The sequence below is a fragment of the Panthera onca genome, chromosome B4, assembly GCF_046562875.1.
Source record: "Panthera onca isolate mPanOnc1 chromosome B4, mPanOnc1 haplotype 2, whole genome shotgun sequence".
NCBI classification, from domain to species: Eukaryota; Metazoa; Chordata; class Mammalia; order Carnivora; family Felidae; genus Panthera; species Panthera onca.
This window is the reverse complement of record NC_138345.1, coordinates 126,756,002-126,776,474: the sequence shown is the minus strand read 5'-3', so window position 1 is coordinate 126,776,474 and position 20,473 is coordinate 126,756,002. Positions and strand designations below refer to the sequence as shown.

The 20,473-nt window shown below is 41.4% G+C and overlaps 1 protein-coding gene across 6 annotated transcripts in view; it reads left to right on the top strand.

Annotated features, from left to right (window-relative positions):
- Positions 1-20,473, top strand: part of PRDM4 (PR/SET domain 4) — a 29,842-nt gene extending 9,369 nt beyond the window's left edge. For 2 of the 6 annotated variants that reach the window (XM_060656528.3, XM_060656527.3), the window contains exons 6-12: positions 3,566-3,715; positions 4,651-4,769; positions 5,764-5,849; positions 6,462-6,589; positions 7,519-7,833; positions 9,288-9,456; positions 15,707-17,396. In XM_060656528.3, coding sequence (XP_060512511.2) covers positions 3,566-3,715; positions 4,651-4,769; positions 5,764-5,849; positions 6,462-6,589; positions 7,519-7,833; positions 9,288-9,456; positions 15,707-16,019 — 1,280 coding nt within the window. In that variant the 3' untranslated portion in view covers positions 16,020-17,396. Of the gene's footprint in view, positions 1-3,565; positions 3,716-4,650; positions 4,770-5,763; positions 5,850-6,461; positions 6,590-7,518; positions 7,834-9,001; positions 9,056-9,287; positions 9,457-9,731; positions 10,623-15,683; positions 17,397-20,386 lie in introns of those variants that run through there. The other 4 variants (XM_078449505.2, XM_060656531.3, XM_060656529.3 and 1 more) reach the window with 4 other exon arrangements.

Below are 20,473 nucleotides of genomic sequence, written 5' to 3'. Positions count from 1 at the left end.
GTGTCAGGTTGTGTGCTTTTTCAACATAAGATTTATTAGATCACATGTACTTCTTTATCCGTATGGAAATAGTAGGTAGATACAAATGCAAGTTTTATTTTTGCTCAGATTGCATATAAATTACTGTAGTTGGGCATGTAAAAGTTCTTTTTATGGGTCAAGAATAACAAAAAGCAATAGAAAAACTGTTGGTTTATTGATGTCATTACATGCGTCATTCATGCAGGAAACATGTTGAATGCTTAGTATATGCCGGCCTCTGTGCCAGACACGGGGTAGAAAGCAGTCTGCAGCAGAGGACAGCTGACTTTAACGAGCTTATAATCTGATGGGAAGCGTGGGCAAGTAAAGGGGCTGTTGAGATATGGTATGATAAATGGGAAGGTGGGGTTAAGTGCCAGGTCTGAAGGAGCCTGAGGTGGGCATCTAACAACGCCATGGAAGCAATAGGGAAGACTTATCAGGGGACACTGTGTATGTGTTAGCACAGACTCAAAGGACATTAAAGGTGTTGGCAGCAGAGGATCAGGAAGAACAGCATCCCAGACAGGAGTTGCCACCCATAAGTGCCTAGAACTAAGAGAATGTCACATGGTTCAGAATTGCTGAAGCATAAAATGTGGGTGATGAGAAAGAAGTAGGAGCCAGAACACAAAGGGTTTTCTAAGACCAGTCAAGGATCTGAAGGAGTGAGGTTTGGGATGGGGGTTCTGCTGCAAGGTGAGGGCTAGTTTGTTAGAGGCAAGTAGTAGGTAAAGGAGATGATGCCATAATTTAAGTGAAAGGTGATGTTCTAACCTAAAATAGAAGGAATGATGGTGAGAAAAAGTGGGGTATATTTACAGAAGTTGGGAGAGAAGGGTTAAGGAGATACCCCTGGTTTCTGGCAGGAGACTAGGGGGTAGTGGTACCACTCCTTAGGATAATGAATGGCGGAGGAGGACTGTTGTTTTTTATTGTAGTTTTCTATTTTTTGTTTGTTTTTTTGAGGAGTGACGGTGAGTCTGGTTTCAGACCTGTTGATTTTAGTGTCTATAAGATACCCAGTGGAGGTGTTTAGTGAGAATATTAATCTGGAACACAGAGATCTGTCTGCAGATATTTAGGGATCCTCAGCATTAGGACGTTAATCACAGCCATGGAAGTGGAGTGAAATTAGCTCCTAGTGCGAGTATGGCATATAAGAGGGTTAGGGATTTTAAGATGCGATGGCAGAGGAAGAGCTTCCGAAGTAGATTGAACAGGAGGGTCAGAAAAGTAGGACAGAGCTTCTGGTGCCTCAGAAGCCAAGCAGTGAGGAGGACTTTTATGTTAACCTTTTAAAGTCTGAAATTTATAATTTTGAAATAATTTAGGAATGTAGGCTCATTAACTTAGCAGAAGTTAAGAGGTGGCCTAAATAAGCCTATTGATCCTTTTTTATATGGGTATGCAGAACCTCTTGCTCCTATGTGTTTTTTTTTAATTCACATGTACATTTTACATTGTACAATTTAGTGGCTTTTAGTATATTGACAAGGTTGTGGAACCAGCACCACTATCTTATTCCAAAACAATTTTATCACCCCAGATACCCCACTAGCAGTCACTCATCATTCCTTTCCTTCTAACCCCTCCTCCCCTCCTCCTTTCCCTGCCATCAGTCTCAGGCATCCATTAATCTTTCTATAGATTCACCTATTCTGGACACTTCATATAGTGGTAGCATACAACCTGTGGCTTTCCTTGTCTTGCTTCTTTCCCTTAGCATAATGTCCTGGCTCGTCCATGTAGCATGGATCAGTACCCCATTCCTCTTTATGGTTGAGTACTACTTCATTGTGTGGTGATAACCACATTTTGTTTATCTACCTTTCATTCTTGAACATTTAGTTTCTACTTTTGACTATTAAGAATAATGCTGCTATGAATATTCATATGCAAGTTTTTGTATGAACATGTTTTTAAGTCTCTTAGATACATGTTTAAGAGTAGAATTGCTTTGGGATGCCTGGGTGGCTCAGTCAGTTAAGCGTCCGACTTTGGCTCAGGTCATGATCTCATGGCTTGTGAGTTCGAGCCCCTTATCAGGCTCTGTGCTGACAGCTCAGAGCCTGGAGCCTCTTCAGATTCTGTGTCTTTCTCTCTCTCTGCCCCTGCCCCCCCCCCCCCCCCCCAACACTCTGTCTCTCTCTGTCTCTCAAAAATAAATAAACATTAAAAAAAAAAGAGTAGAATTGCTTTATGTTTAACTTTCTGAGAAATTGCCAGACTGTTTTCTGAAGTAGTTGCACCATTTTCAGTTCTCAACATCCGTGTATGAGCGTTCTAATTTCTCCACATCTTTTAAACACTTTCTGTTGTAGCCATCTTAGTGGCTGTGAGGTGGCATGTCATTGTGGATTAGATTTGCATTTCCCCAGTGACAACAATGTTGAACCTCTGTCCTTATTTGCCATTTGTGTATTTTCGGAGAAACCTTTAAGCATTTTTCTGGTATGAAATCTGAATCTCATTTGGAGATTTAACATGGATTCTTCAGTGCAATGGAGAATCAGTTCTCACCAACTGTAGGGGATCTTTATTCAAGGAATTTTTAGTCAAGTAGTAGTTGAAGTAAGATATTATCTCTGCTTTGCGTAAATATGAAAACTTTGATATCTTATGTCATATAAGTGGAAATGTGTAATGATTGCTTAGGAGAAAGACACTTTGATGGCTGTGGTTCTAAGGTTTATGTATTCCAACTATTTGTGGACGAATTCGGAAAGTTTGAACATAATCATTGACTAAAAGGGGTCATGTATGCTCTTCCTTAACAGAAATAAAAAAGCAGAAGATTTACAGAGAATGACACTTGTTGTAAAAGTGAAGTTACAGTAAGCATAGAGATCAGTATATAAAGGCAGCACCCTTTCTGACAATGCAAAAAGAAAGACAGTATGAACAGTAAGAAATTAAGAATTTTAAGCAAACATGTCTGCAAGAAGCTGATTCTACCTATCGTCCCAAAGAGCATTTTTTGCCCCCCGCCTTTTTTTTTTAAAAAGAATCTGTTATCAAAACCTGGTTGACCAATTTGTTGATAGTGAAAGAAAAGTGAACAGAGGTGCCGCTGTCTCTGACTCTGTTGACCTGTATTGTCCTCTCCGTTTTGGCCTTGCATGACAGCATTTCAACTCACTGTCCTCATATAGTTGGGTAGAGTTGGAATCTTGGGACTTTAGATATATGTAAAGGTATCTACCTAATGTAAGGAATAATGTAATTCATTTTTTAAATAATCTAGTGTAATCTACTTTTACTAGTGTAAAAAGTAATCTACTTTTCAATCAGTCTCTTATGGACTGAATAGTAAAATTGTCCTGTGGGATTAAAAAAAAAAATTCAGATCCTGTCAGAGAGAGATCTAAGACTGGGATATGTATTTTAGTGTAAGAAAGTGATTGTTTGATCAGAATATTTTTATTAGAACTTTGCTTCTTATTGGTTATGTTTTAGTAATAGCATTTAAATTAAAAAGCAGGTGGCAATTTAGGCTGCTTGAACTAACCCCGTTTGTATCTCTCAAATTTCCCATCCATAGGGTGCACGCTCTGTGACCGAGCCTATCCCTCAGACTGCCCTGATCACGGACCAGTGACTTTTGTTCCTGACACTCCAATAGAGAGCAGGGCGAGGCTTTCTCTCCCAAAGCAGCTTGTTCTTCGCCAGTCAGTTGTGGGAGCAGAAGTTGGTAAGAACCTTGGAACTCTCAAAGCCCATCAGTTCTCTTCTTTCTCTGTTAGTGTAGAGTTGTAAAAGTGGATAGGTATAATTTCATCATTATTTGGTTGATCAAAAGTTAATTTATGGCTTAAGCATTCTTTTAGGAACATTTGTGTAGTAATAGCAATAAATCAAGTTGAAACTTTATTGAGAAAATTCCCCTTTCTTAGAATCAAAATTGAATAAAGGAGAAACTCTTGGCCTGAGTCTGAAGACTTTGATTCTTGGCTGTATCATCCTCTAACAATTATGACAAAACATTCCTCGAAACTTAAGTTTCTTCTCTAAGACGTGGAAAATTCACCACTGATAACTTTTTGTCACAAAAAAAAGATCAAGTGTTTTTAAATTTCCTAATACTCCTTAGGAGAAAGGACTGCCAGAGTTTGGTTACCCATATTTGAATTTAAAATGGTTTCTAAATTACTGTGCCTTTTCTTTGAAAATACCAAACTAGGTTCATTATTTTTCAGCTGTAGTTTGGGTATGAGTCAGTTGAAAGCATTAAAAAGCTTAAATAATATAGAGCAGTGCTTTAAGCACAGATGATTTCATAAGTTTGACTTACAGTAATTGGTCTATGTTTTTATCATCAAGTAATGTTCTCTAGTCATTTGGGAAGGACTTGTTTTGGTTCCTTGTGTATAAAACTGGGTTTAGGAATTTCTGATAGTGGTTCTTACTCTGCATATTTCTTCTGAGTTTCCTTTAATGTGTTGATTACATTTTCCATATTTATAGGATAGAACCCATAAAACTTAGCTACCTCACAGGAGTGCTAGAGTATCAGTTCTTAGGTTCACTGAGGATAAGATTCTTTATGTGAGCTAAGCTACTCTCTCTTGTATATCCTATTAGGTGTTTAAATCATTGACTGGGTAGTTGGTGTCTTTCCCCTGCTAGGTGTATGGACTGGAGAAACCATTCCTGTGCGGACTTGCTTTGGGCCTCTCATTGGCCAGCAGAGTCACTCCATGGAAGTAGCAGAATGGACAGACAAGGCGGTTAACCATATATGGAAGGTCAGCGTTCATGAAGTTCTTCTGTGACTTTTGGATGTTTTTATTACAGTGATGTAGTTAAAAGTGTAAAAGCAGTAGAAGTGACGTAGTAAAAGTCGAAATTGGGCAAGACTCATACGGTGCCATTCACCTGTCAGTCATTTGTTTAATATTATGTCCTTTTTGTTCTTTATAGCCAAATTATAATATTTAGCAAAATACCAGCTATTGAATTTAGAAGGTAAACTGTTTTTAGTCTTTCTTTTGTTAGATAATCCAGTAATTCTTCATTCTAATTACTTGTGGCAGCTGAGGCCATGGACTTTGTTTATATGATGAAAGTCTTGTTTTGTAATCAACAAAAACATTTCTCAAATAGCTTGAGAAACAGTTCTGGGATTGGAAGCTGAGACCATTTCTCTAGTTTTCTAATGGGAGGGGCTGGAAATGCAGGGTTTTGACATAAATAGCTATTCCTGTAACATGTTTGTAGAGATTCACTTGTAGTCAATAGATTGGGAATGATGCCTGCAGAATTGGAGTGAGAGGAAGGTTGGTCTTGTGATCAGTGGAAAGGTATGGTGTTGCTGGCACTGGGGACTTGAATTTTGGTTTCCAGAAAGAACACAGAAGAACGCTAGGTCCAGTGGAAAAAGAATGAGAAGAGATGGTTCTCTGACCTTTTTGTCCATTCAGTGATCCACCTCCACCATATGGTAGGTGATGAAGACAAGTAGACTGTTTTGTGTTTTCCAGTCAAGCCAAAATGTGAATAATCAAGAGCAAGGTCATTCTATACCTTGAGCACTGTCAGTCTCTGATGGTATTTATGACGTTGCTGGAAATGGGGGACTGGTGGAATGACAAACGTGTGAGAAGGCAACCATGGATTTCCACACTGACTATGAAAGCTGAGATCTACTGCAGAGTAAATGCGATTGTTGCTAGCCTAAGTTTAATAGCGCTTTGTATTGTGTTAGTTCATTTGATATGTATGTTTACCTTCTGTTGACAGATATATCACAACGGTGTCCTAGAATTCTGCATCATTACAACTGATGAAAATGAATGTAATTGGATGATGTTTGTGCGCAAAGCCAGGTAAGAGTAGTCTGGATGAAGAAATAGTTACGATTTGAATGTTTTTCAGTAGGAAGCTTTGCATAAAATAGGGAAGAGTCAGGGTCCAGATTATACTGCTATCTGAACATATGTTAAGGCCTAAGGCTTTTTACCTTCTTTCCTCCAGTAGTTGCTGATTAATGGCAACTGTAAGTCAAAACACAAGAAACTATCCTTTTTTAAACTAGTTTATTTAAACAATAAGGAATGATACAGTTATCATTGAATTTGCAAGTGGGTACCTTCTCTTTATTTCCACTATTAATCAGCCCTCAGGCTGTTGTAGTTCTTGTTCAGTTCTCTATCTCTGTGTCTTTGTCATATGCTCTTAATATTTCATTTTATTAACTTTTCTTCTGGTGAAAGACTCTCTAGTGTTTCTGACTATAAAGGGCAATCAGCTGATGTACACAAGTATGAATTTTGTTTCTATATGAGTCCCTCCTAATCACTAGGGTAGGGAATTGGAAAAATAACCTAAAGAAAATAGTTATGTCTAAGTATTCATGTAGAGTTTTGTTCTAGGGATATGATGTGTTTAGCATATATTTCAAAATTGATATGCTTGATCTATTAAATGTGATAACTTAGGAACCGGGAAGAACAGAATTTGGTGGCTTATCCCCATGATGGAAAAATCTATTTCTGCACTTCACAAGATATCCCTCCTGAAAATGAACTGCTTTTTTATTACAGCCGGGATTATGCTCACCAGATTGGTAAGTTACGATAAGACTTATTTCTCCTGAATCTAGCATGGTAAAAACACCAAGGACCAGAAGTAGTTTTGGTAATGGTTACATGTTAGGTGAACCAAATTACATACGTTCATATATATAAAAGTAGGATATTACCCTATGTTAGAAGTGTTAAAATCTGTGAGGTTCTTCATAAACTGAATGTTATTGATTAAGCAGTATTCATATGAAAGGAACTTTTGTGTTAGGATTTTGATTTGGGGTATTGGAAGTTCCTGAGGCTGCTTTTTGAGCCAGTACCATTGTAATTTAAATTCATAAAAAACAGACAATCTCCTTTAATGGATTTAATCTTCATAGTCTTTTCCTTTGCCCTGTGTCATGACGACAAGTTTAAAAGTTTTTACTACCAAAAAAATTTTTTTTAATGTTTGTTTATTTTTGAGAGAGACAGTGCGATTGGGGGAGAGGGCAAGAGAGAGGGAGACACAGAATCTGAAGGCTCTAGGCTCTGAGCTGTCAGGACAGAGCACGACATGGGGCTTGAACTCAACGAGCTGCGAGATCATGACCGGAGACACAGAATCTGAAGGCTCCAGGCTCTGAGCTGTCAGCACAGAGCACGACATGGGGCTTGAACTCACGAGCTGCGAGATCATGACCTGAGCCGAAGTCAGATGCTTAACACACTGAGCCACCCAGACGCCCCACTAAAAAAATTTTTTTGCCTGGGAAAGATGTCTTATAATCCAGTGTTACCAAGTGCTTCCTTTGTATCTGGCATGCTCTGTGAGATGCTGGGAGTATTGAACAAGACATTTTAGTTTTACAGGTAATGGGCAAGGTGGAAATTTTGGTAGAACGGAGAATGCAAGCAACATTATTAATACCCAGAACGAGTTTTAAAATTTAACTACGAGAAGACATTGAGTAATTTTTTTTTTTTGAAGGTGTTCCTGAACACCCAGATGTGCACCTCTGTAACTGTGGCAAGGAGTGCAATTCCTATACAGAGTTCAAAGCTCACCTTACCAGCCACATCCATAACCATCTTCATAGCCAGGGCCACAGCAGCAGCCATGGACCAAGCCACAGCAAAGAGAGGAAGTGGAAGTGCTCCATGTGCCCCCAGGCTTTTATCTCTCCTTCCAAACTTCACGTCCACTTTATGGGTCACATGGGTATGAAGCCCCACAAGTGTGATTTCTGTAGCAAGGCTTTTAGTGATCCCAGCAACCTGCGGACCCACCTCAAGATACATACAGGTACGTTATATTGGACCATCAAAATGGAATTTCATGACAATTAGAAATTGCAGTAGTAAAGAAATTGCAACAAGATAGTCTTGCGGGTATAGAATTGAGATATTAGAGAATGAATCCAGCTGGCTCTCAGCAGGACTTCATTGGGTGATAAATCTGGGTGGAATAATTGTGCTTCCTCAGAGAGTGTTGCCTCCAGTTATTACAGTGTTCCCCATTCCAGGTCCCCCCTCCCCACCCCATAGTGTGAAGGTGACTGGGAAAATGTACTGAATTAGAAAGGTGATCCATGTTTGGACTTTTTTTTAAGTTTATTTATTTTTGAGAGAGAAAGAGCATACTCGTGCACAAGCAGGGAAGGACAGAGAGAGAGGGGGAGACCCAGAATCCAAAGCAGGCTGCAGGCTCCAAGCTGTTAGCACAGAGCTCAGCACAGGGCTCAAACTCACCAACTATGAGATCATGAGCTTCCTATGGAGCTGCTTTTTAATAATAGGCATGAAAAGAAAGATGTCTTCACTGGCTCCCACCATGCAGCTCATCCTTCTTCTAAGCCGAAGTCACTTAACCGACTGAGTCACCCCGGTGCCCCTGCGTTTGGACGTTACAGCAAAGGGAATTCTAAGGAAACACTCTGAGCCTTCATGAGAGCTCACTCCTAGACACCAGCCAGAACCAGTTTCTCTCCTGTGAATAGTGCTCAGTAAACACTGCCAAGTTCTATTTTCTGAGGTTCCGTTTTCTAAATTCCATGTAAACCAACCCCTTTGTTTTAACACTTTTTAAAATACATACTACAAAATATCTGATGAAGTTTTAGTTTTCTTGTCTGAGTCATTGGTTTTCCAAATCTTTGAAAGTAAAATTCTTTCTTGTCCTTTGCATTAAGACTGAGTAGTCATAACAGAGACTGTATGGCCCACAAAGCTTAAGATACAGACTAGACTTTAGAAAAAGTTTGCTATCCCCTGACTTAAAGTAATCTTATTTCTGCATTCTTAGTATTTTATTTCATCCCTGGTTTATGAGGTCATATGTTTAAAAAATGGAAAACTATAAATTTAGGTTGTAAAAGTATATTTGTTGACAGTGCTAGAATTTATGAGGTTTTTTAAACATAGTTGAGTTAGGTTGGTCTCTAGGCTTATAAGTAGTTTTTTTTTTTTTTCAGATTTTATATCCTGTGTCAGCTATAAACAGTAAAAAATTATTTATATACATCCAGGTAAGTGGTCCTAGAAGGAGGTCAGATTTATTAGCTTCCCTGGCTTTAGTCACAGAATATAAGTTCATATTCTCTGACTGGTTCTTGGTAGATAGCCCTAGAAAGTGATGTTCCAGTTACCAGTCAGTTCTTTCATTTCTGCCTCTGCCACATGCCCATACATGTGCCTGGTCTTCTTGGGAGTGCTAATGATTGTGTTAGTCACAGTGTGGCAATTTGGGTTCATGTGCAGGTCAGAAGAACTACAGATGTACTTTGTGTGACAAGTCTTTCACCCAAAAGGCTCACCTTGAGTCCCACATGGTTATCCACACGGGCGAGAAGAATCTCAAGTGTGATTACTGCGACAAGTTGTTCATGCGGAGGCAGGACCTCAAGCAACACGTACTCATCCACACACAGTAAGTCCTCCAACAGCCAACACGCCCCTGGGGTGGTGAACTCGAGTGCTCGCTCGCACTGACCCGTTGTGTGCCTCCTGGCTTGGCACCCTGATAGCCACTGCTTGTGTCCGCACAGCCAAGCAAAGGTTGGAAACCTAAGTTTTTGGTTTTATCCTGGAAGGTTTTACTTGTTTGCTTTATTTTTCTTATTTTTCACTTCTCTGTATTTGCTTTTTTCCAACACATAGTGTGATTTGGTTTAACAAATATTTAAGTATCTCCTTGATGTCCAGCATTATGCCAACTGGTGAATACACAGAGATAAAAGACACAGACCTTGTCTTTAAAGAGCTCGAAGTCCGGTAAGAGAAGCAGAACAGTACAGCACTACCATACCGTGCTGCAGTCAGAGTAAGCATCAGATCCTGAGAGGCTGTGGAAGAGGGTCACCGACCCGGCCAGGGTGTCTGGGAGAGCCTCCTGGTAGTCTGAGCTAAGTAGTAAAGAAGATTAAGTTAGAATTATTTAGGGAGGCAGAGAAGGATAAAGGATGGGAATAGTATTCTAGACAGAGGAAAGGCATATTTAGAAATACATGTACGAGAAGGACTGTGGAATGCAAGTGGTTCTTTACAGTTAGAGCACAGTGTGCGTGTGAGAACAATGGAGAGAGAGGTGGCAGTAAAGTCAGGAGCCTTTTATCCAACTAGGAAAATTAAATTTCATTCTGGAGGTAATGGGGAGCCACTGAAGGATTTTACCTCCCCATGTCGCAGGCACCGTTCTGTGCCATGTGTGTGTTTTAATTATGGTAAAAACATAAAATTTACTGTCTTAACTACTTTTAAGTGTACGGTTCAGTAATGTTAAGTGTATTCACACTCTTATACAAGTGTTGAAGGACTTTGAGGAAAAATGTCAAGGTGAGATATTCCATTTTATAAAGGATTGAAGGAGAAGGTCAAATATTAGGAGACTCATTAAGAATTTATTGCATGAGGGGCACCTTGGTGGCTCAGTTGGTTAAGCATCGAACCTCGGCTCAGGTCATGATCTCATGGTTCATGGGTTCAAGCCCCATGTCTGGCTCTGTGCTGACAGCACAGAGCCTGGAGCCTGCTTCAGATTCTGTGTGTGTCTCCCCAGCCACCCCCCTCACTGCCCTTCCACTCCTTATGTACGCACGCGCCGTCTCTCTCTCTCTCTCTCAAAAATAAATAAACAAACATTAAAAAAAAAAAATTTATTGCATGAGAGGCACCTGGGTGGCTCAGTTGGTTAATCGTCCAAGTCTTGGTTTTAGCTCAGGTCATGATCTCACAGTTGTGAGATTGAGCCCCATATCAGGCTCTGTGCTGATAGCATGGAGCCTGCTTGGGATTCTCTCTCTCCCTCTGCCCCTCCCTTGCTCCCACTCACTTGCTCTCTCAAAATAAATAAACTTAAAAATTTTTTTAAAAAAATTACATGAATCCAAGTGTAATTAAATGTCTGGGCTTTGTTAGTTACAGTATTGGTAAAGAGAAGAGAACAGATTTTGTGGTCCTGAGCTTTTAGTAAGTGTCAGAAGAAGGAGAAAATATTAGCTTATATTATGGGAGGTACTATTTAGAAAGTTATGTTCAATGGAAACTTGATATTCTGATAAGGCTTAGTAAAGATACTAGCTCTTTTGTCTGATTCCTAATCAAATGCAGCCTGAGACACTAAAACAAGGAGTCTAGGCCTACATTTATAATGCTCAAAATGACTTTTTAAAACAAAGTCTTCATGAAATAGTTTCATTATTAGTGTGAATTTTGGAAATTAGACACACTAATTATCAAATACTGTATAGAATATACATACTAGCACTGAAAGAGATCTCTGGCGTCATTTAATCCAGCTGCTTATGTTAGTCAGCTTGAGCTGCCATAACAAAATACCTTCTGGAGACTGGAAACCCAAGATCAGGGTGCCAATATGGTTGGGTTCTGATGAGAGCCTTTTTCCTAGCTTGCAGATAGCTGACTTCCTGCTCTGTCCTCACATTGGGGAGAGAGCAAGCGAGCTCTGGTCTGTTTGCCTTTTCATGTGACACTTATCCATCATGGGGGTCCCATCCTCGTGACCTCATCTAAATCTAATTACCTCTCATAAGCCTCATCTCCAAATACCATAACATTGTGGTTTATGTCTATAACATGAATTTCTTGGGGGGTGGGCCACACAGACATTCAACCTGTAACACTGTTCATAATAATCACTTAGAAAATGTGAAAACCAGTTGGTGCCAGGACCCTACCTCCAGGGATTCTAATTTAGTTGGTTAGGGGGAGAGCCCTGGACTTTATTTTCTATTTTTTTTTTTAATTTTTTTTTTTAACGTTTATTTATTTTTGAGACAGAGAGAGACAGAGCATGAACGGGGGAGGGGCAGAGAGAGAGGGAGACACAGAACTGGAAGCAGGCTCCAGGCTCTGAGCCATCAGCCCAGAGCCCGACGCGGGGCTCGAACTCACGGTCCGTGAGATCGTGACCTGAGCTGAAGTCGGATGCTCAACCGACTGAGCCACCCAGGCGCCCCTTTTTTTTTTTTTTTTTTTTTTTTAAATTTTTTTTTTTTTTAACGTTTATTTATTTTTGAGACAGAGAGAGACAGAGCATGAACGGGGGAGGGGCAGAGAGAGAGGGAGTGGACTTTATTTTTTAAAAGCTCCCCAAGTGACGCTGATGTCCAGCCAGGGTTGAGAGCTACTGAGTTCATCCAAATGCTCCCCTTGTTTCCACAGTGTTTCTGACAAGTGGTTAAATACTTTTTTCTTGAATACCATACAACTGATAATACTTTGAGGGAAACTTTTGCTTGAATCAACTTATGTCAGCCTCCATTCATGCTACATCTGTCTTCTGGAATGATACCCGTAAATTTAATATGTCTTTTAATTCACAGACTTTCATACTTGGGATTGCTGTCATGTTCCCTTTAAGCCCTCTTTTCATCAGCCTTCATGCCTCTAATTTCTGCAACTTTCCCTCATCACCTGGTTTCAAATTTGGTACCCAGAAATGAACATTAATAAAGTGGACTTATTTTCTTCATTGACCTTGACCTTCTCTTCTTTCACGTGATGCCTGAATTTGCACTTGCTTTTTCTGTAGCCATTTCACAGCATAATGCAATATGTAAAGTATTTTTTTAATGTTTGTTTATAATTTTTTTTAAACATTTATTTTTTCAGAGACAGAGTGTGAGTGGGGAAGGGGCAGAAAGAGAGGGAGTCACAGATTCCAAAGCAGACTGCAGGTTCTGAGCTGTCAGCACAGCTCCTTTCCTAGGGAGGTCATTGGTAAAATTTTCAGATGTTTATATTTTTACCTTTAGACATTTCAAAATGGATATGGTACTATTAGAATGCATTTTATCTTCTTAGAAAAAAACCCGGCTACAGCCCTAAAGCCAAATGCAGGAGGAGTTCCCTCCCACAGTGTGAGGAGAGTGTGAGGCACATAGCAGAGACTGACTTTGCCTGTCCTTTCAGAAAGAGGAACTTGAGAACAGGAGCAGGGACACTTACTCCCTAGGCCATCTTCTTAGTCCCATTGGTTTTTGGATATCAGCTTTAAGATTTATATCTCCAACCTTCTGTATCTAACCAGTCAGCATCTCTGAATTTTGGATGTCCACCAAAGCAACTCAAAGCTGGTGTGTTCAAAACTCAGCTCTTAATACTACCTCCACAAACTTGATTTTCCCCCAGTGATCACCAGCTCGGTACATGGTACCACCACTCATCCTAGTGGCTCAAATCAGACACCTTGGAGCCATCTTGAACTCAGTCTTCCATTCTTCATTCAGCTTTACCCAGTCCAGACCACCAGGCTCTTTTGTATGGACCATTTCAGTAGTCTTCCAGCCACCCTTTCTCCTCCTGTTCTCTCCTCATGCATTCCCTAACACAGTTACCCAGGCACACACACACATAAAAACACTGTATTCTGTCATAGCAGCCAGAGTGATCCATTTATTTAGCTTATTTTTATTTTTTTTAAGTTTATTTATTTTGAGAGAGAGAAAGTGTGAGTTGGGGCGGCGGGGGGAGGGTAGAGAATATCCCAAGCAGACTCCTTGTTGCCAGCACAGAGCCTGATGCGGGTTTCAAACCCACAAAGTTGGTTTGAAGTTGGATGCTTAACCGACTGAGCCCCCCCCAGGCGCCCTTGGAATGATCCATTTAAAACACAAGTCAGACTGTTAACGTTCTTTGCTCATAATTCTCCGTCGTTCCCATCATACTTGGGTTAGAAGGTTTTTACCATAGTCTGGAAGTCCCTTCATGGTGTGGTAGTGCCGTGTCTCCCACTTCATCTTTATTACTTTTCTCCTCATATTCTGCAGTAGCCACATTGCCTTCCCTTTGAAGATACTTCAGCATACTGAACACACTTCAGTCTCGGGGCCTTTGCACTGAACTGTTTGTGCCTAGACATCCCCCCACCCTAGATATCTCCCTGTCTTTCTGTCTCATTTCAGGTTTTGCTCAAAAATGTTGTCATCTCAGAATAGCCTTTCTTGACTATCTTATCTAAAATAGAACTCCATTGCTCTTATCTGGTTTCATTTTTTCATAGTACTTTTTACTGTTTGGTATCATGTTTCTTATTTTTGTTTATGGTATAACTCCTCTATTAGAACATAAACTCCTTGAGGGGTGCCTGGCTCAGTCATTTAAGTGTTAGACTTCAGCTCAGGTCATGAGCTCATGGTTCGTGAATTTGAGCCCCACATTGGGCTCTCTGCTGTCAGCACAGAGCCTGCTTTGGGTCCTCTGTCCCCCTGTCTCTCTGCCCGTCCTCCACTAGTTCTCTCTGTCTCTCAAAATAAATAAACTTCAAAAAGTTTTAAAGAAAAGAAAAAAAAGAACATAAACTCCTTGAAGGCAGGGACTTCGTTTTCCGTATCCTGTAGCTACACAGAATCCCTCTGTGCCCTCTCCTGCTGGGAGAAGGTGGTAGAAATGCTAACGGGCTCAGGCTTCAGAACTTCTCACTGCACCCTACCTTTTCGAGGATCTTAACCTTCTTTTATCTGTTTTGTATACTGAGCCTTGTTAAGCTTTGTTCAACTAGAGTTAAAAAATTCCAGGTTTTCATGATCTCTGTTTTTTCTCTCTCAAATGTCTAAGCCAGGATTACTCAAACCTTGATACAACTGACAGTTTGAGCTGGGTAATTTTTGTTGTATGGGATACAATTAACACCATAGTGAGATCCCATTATGTATTGGCCAGGTGGCACAAATGTTCAAATTTGAATCTTCCAGCTGTTGAGAATGTGGGGCAACAGGAGCTCTCAAGTGGCTGCTGATGGACATGTATATTCGTACTACCACGTTGGAGGGGCGCCAGGCTGGCTCTGTCGGTAGAGCATGCAACTCTTGCTCTGCCACAGCAAGAGTTGTAAGTTCAAGCCCCATGTTGGGTGTAGAGATTATTTAAAAATAAATTATTACTGTTTTTTTTTCTTTTTTTGAGGGAGAGCTTGTGAGAGTTTGCGCACACACACTTGAACAGGGAATAGGCAGGGGGGGAGACAGAGAACCTTAAATAGGCTCCTCTCCCAGTGCCTAGTGCGATGTGGGGCTTGATCTCATGAGCATCATGAGATCATGATCTGAGCTGAAATGAGGAGTTGGATGCTTAACTAACTGAGCCATCCAGATGCCCCTAAAAATAAAATCTTAAAAAAAAAAAACCAAAAAAACAACCCACCACAGTGGAGAAGAGTATAGCATTATTCAGTAAAGCTAAGGATGTGCATATCCTTTCATCTGACTCTAGCGCCCTGAGTACATGCCCTAGAGAAACTCGTGCATATGCAGAACAACATACGAGTATAAAAATATTCTTAGTACTGTTGCCTGTGATAATAATTGGAAAGCACCCAAACATCCATAAACAGTAGACAAATCCAGTACCACAGAGAAGTTGTGGTATATTTGTAAGTAGCGCACAGCAGTGGAAAGGAGCAAAGTACTCGTTCTCACAGCAGCTTGAATGCATTTCATAAACATGAAACACAAAGGAGATACATACAGGTAGGCAGAATCCATCTCTGCTGTTTAAACTATACAAATGTTTTATGACTCTGCTGTTTGCTATGAAAAAAAGCCTGATTTCCAGAAGAGTAGAGCTCCTCTAACAAAGACGTGAGGTTGTGCAGAATAATTGTGTGCCTCGGTTGTCATGTGTAACCCCAAGTCAAAGGTTTTTCCTTGTGTTCCTCTTAGAGAGCGCCAGATCAAGTGTCCCAAGTGCGATAAGCTGTTCTTGAGAACAAATCATTTAAAGAAACATCTCAATTCTCACGAAGGAAAACGCGATTATGTCTGTGAAAAGTGTACAAAGGCTTATCTTACCAAATATCATCTCACCCGCCACCTGAAAACCTGCAAAGGTCCCACCTCCAGTTCATCAGCACAAGAGGAGGAAGAAGAGGATGACTCCGAGGAGGAAGAGCTAGCAGACTCTGTGGGGACAGAAGACTGTCGAATTAACAGTGCTGTGTATTCGGCAGATGAGTCTCTCTCGGCACATAAATAAAAGCCAACTATTTTGGATGGAAAATGCAAAAGGGAAAAACGTACAACTAGCTATCCACTACAGTGGTTTTTGTATAAAATGGTTTCTGATTTTTTTCCAGCCGACAGTCAAAGCAGACTGGGAATGGATAAAGCACTTATAGAAGAGTATCCTAATGAAAACACTTTAGAACAGATTGGGAAAAGAGAGCAGGTAACCTATTTTTAAGTGATGTATGGGGAGGAAAGCGTCAGCTTTTGAAGTCTGTTCTTTATTTACATGGGAAACTAGGTGGTGCATTTATACCTGAGTCAGAGCTGTCCTCTGCCCAGACCAGTCAGATTTATTTTAGATTCTTCCATTGTTCCATTTTCCTCCCAGCCCCATGACTTGGTCCCTGCCTCACAGCCATCCTGATTGCTGATTGTGGTTCTGGTGTTTCGTTTTATGTAGACTATCGTGACTTAAGTCATCCCAGAGTGGATTGGAACACGGCAGTGTAAGCTTGTTACTTTGCAGCTAACAAGGTTAAAGCAACACCTGCCTTAATCTCTCTTGGCTTCTTGGGAATTTAGGGTAGACCTTGCTTCCCAAAATTTCAGCAGATGCCTAGAGAGGGCAGATTAAAAAGGACTAGCCAGGCAGCAGGCAATGGTGGAGAAAAGAAAAGGAGAGACACTTGGGCCACTGTCCAGAAAACTAGCTTTGGCGGAAGCCAGGTTGAGCCACCTGGTTATTATTCCTTAGAGATCCTTGTAGGTTCAGACATGTGTCTGTCTCCAGTAAAGCCTCCAGCCTCTAGACAAAGGGGACCCGGAGGTGTAGTGAGCCAAGTAATGCCTGCTGGATAATCTCCTGACAACAAGCACATGTGGACTCAGCTGGCAAAGTGGTATCTTGGACCGTGGAAGGAAGGAGGGAAAGATCCTTTATATCTGATTTATCCTATGAAAAAGAACAAGACACCATGAAAATGTTGCCAGCACGGAATGACAAATGATTCCAAACACATTGGGGCATTTGCAAGGTTAGACCTCAGTTGTCCGTGGTGAAGGATCTCCTCTGTTAAGCATGGCAGGTGCCGAAGGGTTTTGAAGGTATAGAAGGCTTAATGGTCACCACATGGGTGTGTTTCAGGGTCCCAGCTTAGTTAGTTCATCCCTCCGGTCCTTCACTTGGTCTCACATGCGTACCCTGTTTACACAGCAAGAGGCAGACACATCCCTGAGCTGACGGTTGCTAGAACGTGCGCCTGCTCTAAGGTGCAGCCTTGGGGCTGGAGCAGAGAGGACTCTGGTAGGAAGGTTTTGCTGCTAATGTATTTATGGAATGAATGTATTTCATTCAAATCTGTATTCCTCTAGGAAGGATTAAAATAAAAGCCTTTTTTAAAATACAGGATTCTGCTTGTAATCTCATTTTGTGGAGGAAGAAGAATGAGTCATTTAGGGAAAAATCAGGTATAATTTTTTCCCCCTAAGGTTAGAAGTGGAGAAAGTATTTCCTAAGTAGTGTAACTTTGAGATCATGTATTTCTGCATAACAGGGCTTGATCAAACTATTTTTCCTGTGTTTCCCACTCTCCCCTCCTGCTTCTTTCCTCCCTGAGGGTCCCTGACTATGCTGCCTCCTTGGAGAACTGTGGCAGGTCTACGGTTGAGGGATGGGGTGAGGGCTGGCTGCTGATACTGGCTCATGAAGCCTCTGGCGGGCAGCACTGGTGGGACTGGGGCAGCTCCAAACTCAGCCTTTTGCTGAAGGCATCCTGGTGGCCGGCCACCTCTGTTCTCAGGAAACTGCTAGTGCTGGAACTACAGGCCCCCTTGCTCCTTCTGTCTCGGGAGCTCAGGCTGGGTTAAATTCCTTCATTTCCCAGCACTGGTTGAAATGCCATCACAGATAGTTAAGCCTGGTATGAAAACAGGAAGCCTGGAAAATAGTTTGAGGATGTAGCTGTTGCTTATTTTCAACTGTCTCTTCCATTTTTTACCTTTTTTTTTTTTTTTTAATCTTTTTAGTTTCTTTTGAGAGAGAGCATGAGTGGGAGAAGGGCGGAGGAGAGAGAGGGAGGAGGAGAGAATCCCAAGCAGGCTCTGCAATGTGAGCATAGAGCCCAGTGTGGGGCTCGAACCCATGAACCGTGAGATCTTGACCTGAGCGGAAATCAAGATGCTTAACCAACTGAGCCACCCAGGAACGCCGCCTCTCCTTTTTTACCTCTTCGATCTCAATGGCATGTTCTAAGTTGTTCCCAGAAAATGAATCGCCTGGTAACTGCCCTTTTGACAAGAGTTTACTCTGCCTTCTCTACCTATTAAAGGTGGCTTCATCTGTTGCTGCTGTTGGGGTCAGTCTGTTGTTGGAAGATAGTCACATTGAGAGACAGGATAGGAGTGTGGGCTCTGGAGCCCTGCTGAATGTCTGCAGCGTGGGCCTTGCTGCATGATGGTTGGTATCCTTAGCCTAGTTTTGCAACCAGTTTATGCCTGTTTACTTAACTGTAAATAGAGAATAATAAGAGTTCCCATTTTATAATACTGTTCGAAGTTAAAGTTATTTAATACTAATTACTAGTTATTTAGTGTAAAGGGCTATTATAGTGCTCCACATACAGAAAGCAGTGTTAGCTAATAATCTTTCAGTTTTAAATTAGCCACACATAGATTTCTAGCCTTAAAGTCTGTCGTTGACTCAAGATGCTCCAGGTTTTAGTGAAACAAGTAAAACTGGCATGATTGGAGTCTTCAAGGCCAAGCCTAGAAGCTGGTTTAGTTTTCTTGTACGTGAGTGTATATAGTACTTGGTGTTTCCTTCTTTAAAAGGTGAGCTGCTTATAACCTTGTGTGTGTGAACTCAGGTCCTTAGCACATCAAAGGGCAAAGAGGTGACAAGAATTTGTTTCCTTCAACCTCTTCAGCTTGTTGGCCTATATATATATACTTCCTCTTTTTTTTTGCTTTGTTTTTGAAGTTTGTTTTTGAGAGAGAGAGAGAGAGAGAGAGACAGGGGGACGGGCAGAGAGGGGGGGAGAGAATCCCAAGCAGGCTCTACATTGTCCATGTGGAGCCTGATACGGGGCTCAAACTCACCGTGAGATCGTGACCTGAGCCGAAATCAAGAGTCATATGCTCCACCGACTGAGCCACCCAGGTGCCCCATACACGCTTCCTAGTAAACCCTCCTTTGTGTCTTGAGCGTACCAGAAGTGGTCAGCCTCTCATCAGGTTTGTAAACTTATGGTATCTGATCAGCAACACTACCCCGTAGAGTCAAATACTCAATGAGTCTTCAGGTATACAAGTGATTACTATTATGGGTTGAATTGTGTTCCTCCAAAATTTCATATATTGAAATTCTAACCTGTAATACCTCAGAACATGAGCATATTCGGCAATAAAGTCTTCAAAGAAGTGATTCAGTTAAAAGTGAGTTCCTTCATCTGGTATGACTGATCCAATTAAGAAGAGGAAATCTGGATACAGGGAGACCGTGTGAAGACACGGGAAGGAAACCACTCGTCTGTAAGACAAGAAAAGAGGCCTCAGAGGAAACAATGCTGATCCTTTGATCTTGGACCTTCGGCCTCCAGAATTGTGAGAAAATTAATTTCTGTTGTTTTGGTCCCCCAGTCTGTGGTACTTATTGTGGCAGCCCTGGCGAGCTAGACACTGTCCACCTGAAGGTATCACCTTTATGATGGATGCTGAACAAACAGCTTTCAGTACAGTGATTGTAACTGTAACCTTAGCTTTACAGTTTATCACTCGCAACATGAATGGCAGCGACAGTTCAGTTCGTAGTGGAATGTATTGCCGCTGGCAGGTTTCTGTACTTCTGAAAGGGATAGCATCACTTCTCAGCTATGTTTTTGTTCCTTCATTTTTCTCGCGTATACACACTTGAGAGTCCTGGAGGCCCCCAGGCCTGTGTAGTCCTCACACAAGGACAACTTTTCCAAAACCATTTATTGGGGCGCCTGGGTGGCTCAGCTGGTTAAGCATCCGACTCTTGATTTCGGCTCAGGTCATGATCCCACGGTTCATGAGATTGAGCCCACACATGGGGCTCTGTGCTGACGGCATGGAGCCTGCTTGGGATTCCCTCTCTCCCTCTCTCTGCCCTTGCCCTGCTCATGCTTGCCCTCTCTCTCTCAAGTAAACTTTACAAAAGTAAAAAAATAAAAAATCTTTAAAAACAAAACATTTATTAAGCGCCAGCACAGTGTAAGGCTTTGTAGAGGACAACAGAACAGCCAGGACTCTGCCCTTGCCCCCTGGAACTCAAAATTTTAGAGACCTGATTGCACAGTTGGCTCACCTAAGGAGCTAAACAATGTTGAGTGTCTGGGTCAGCCCCAGACCTACTGATGAGTCTCCTGGACTCCCCAGGTGATCCTGAACCTGTCCGCAGGAGTCTTCTATTGGAGACCACAGAAGATACAGTTGTAGACGTCTGTACCTGATGCAAGCCATACC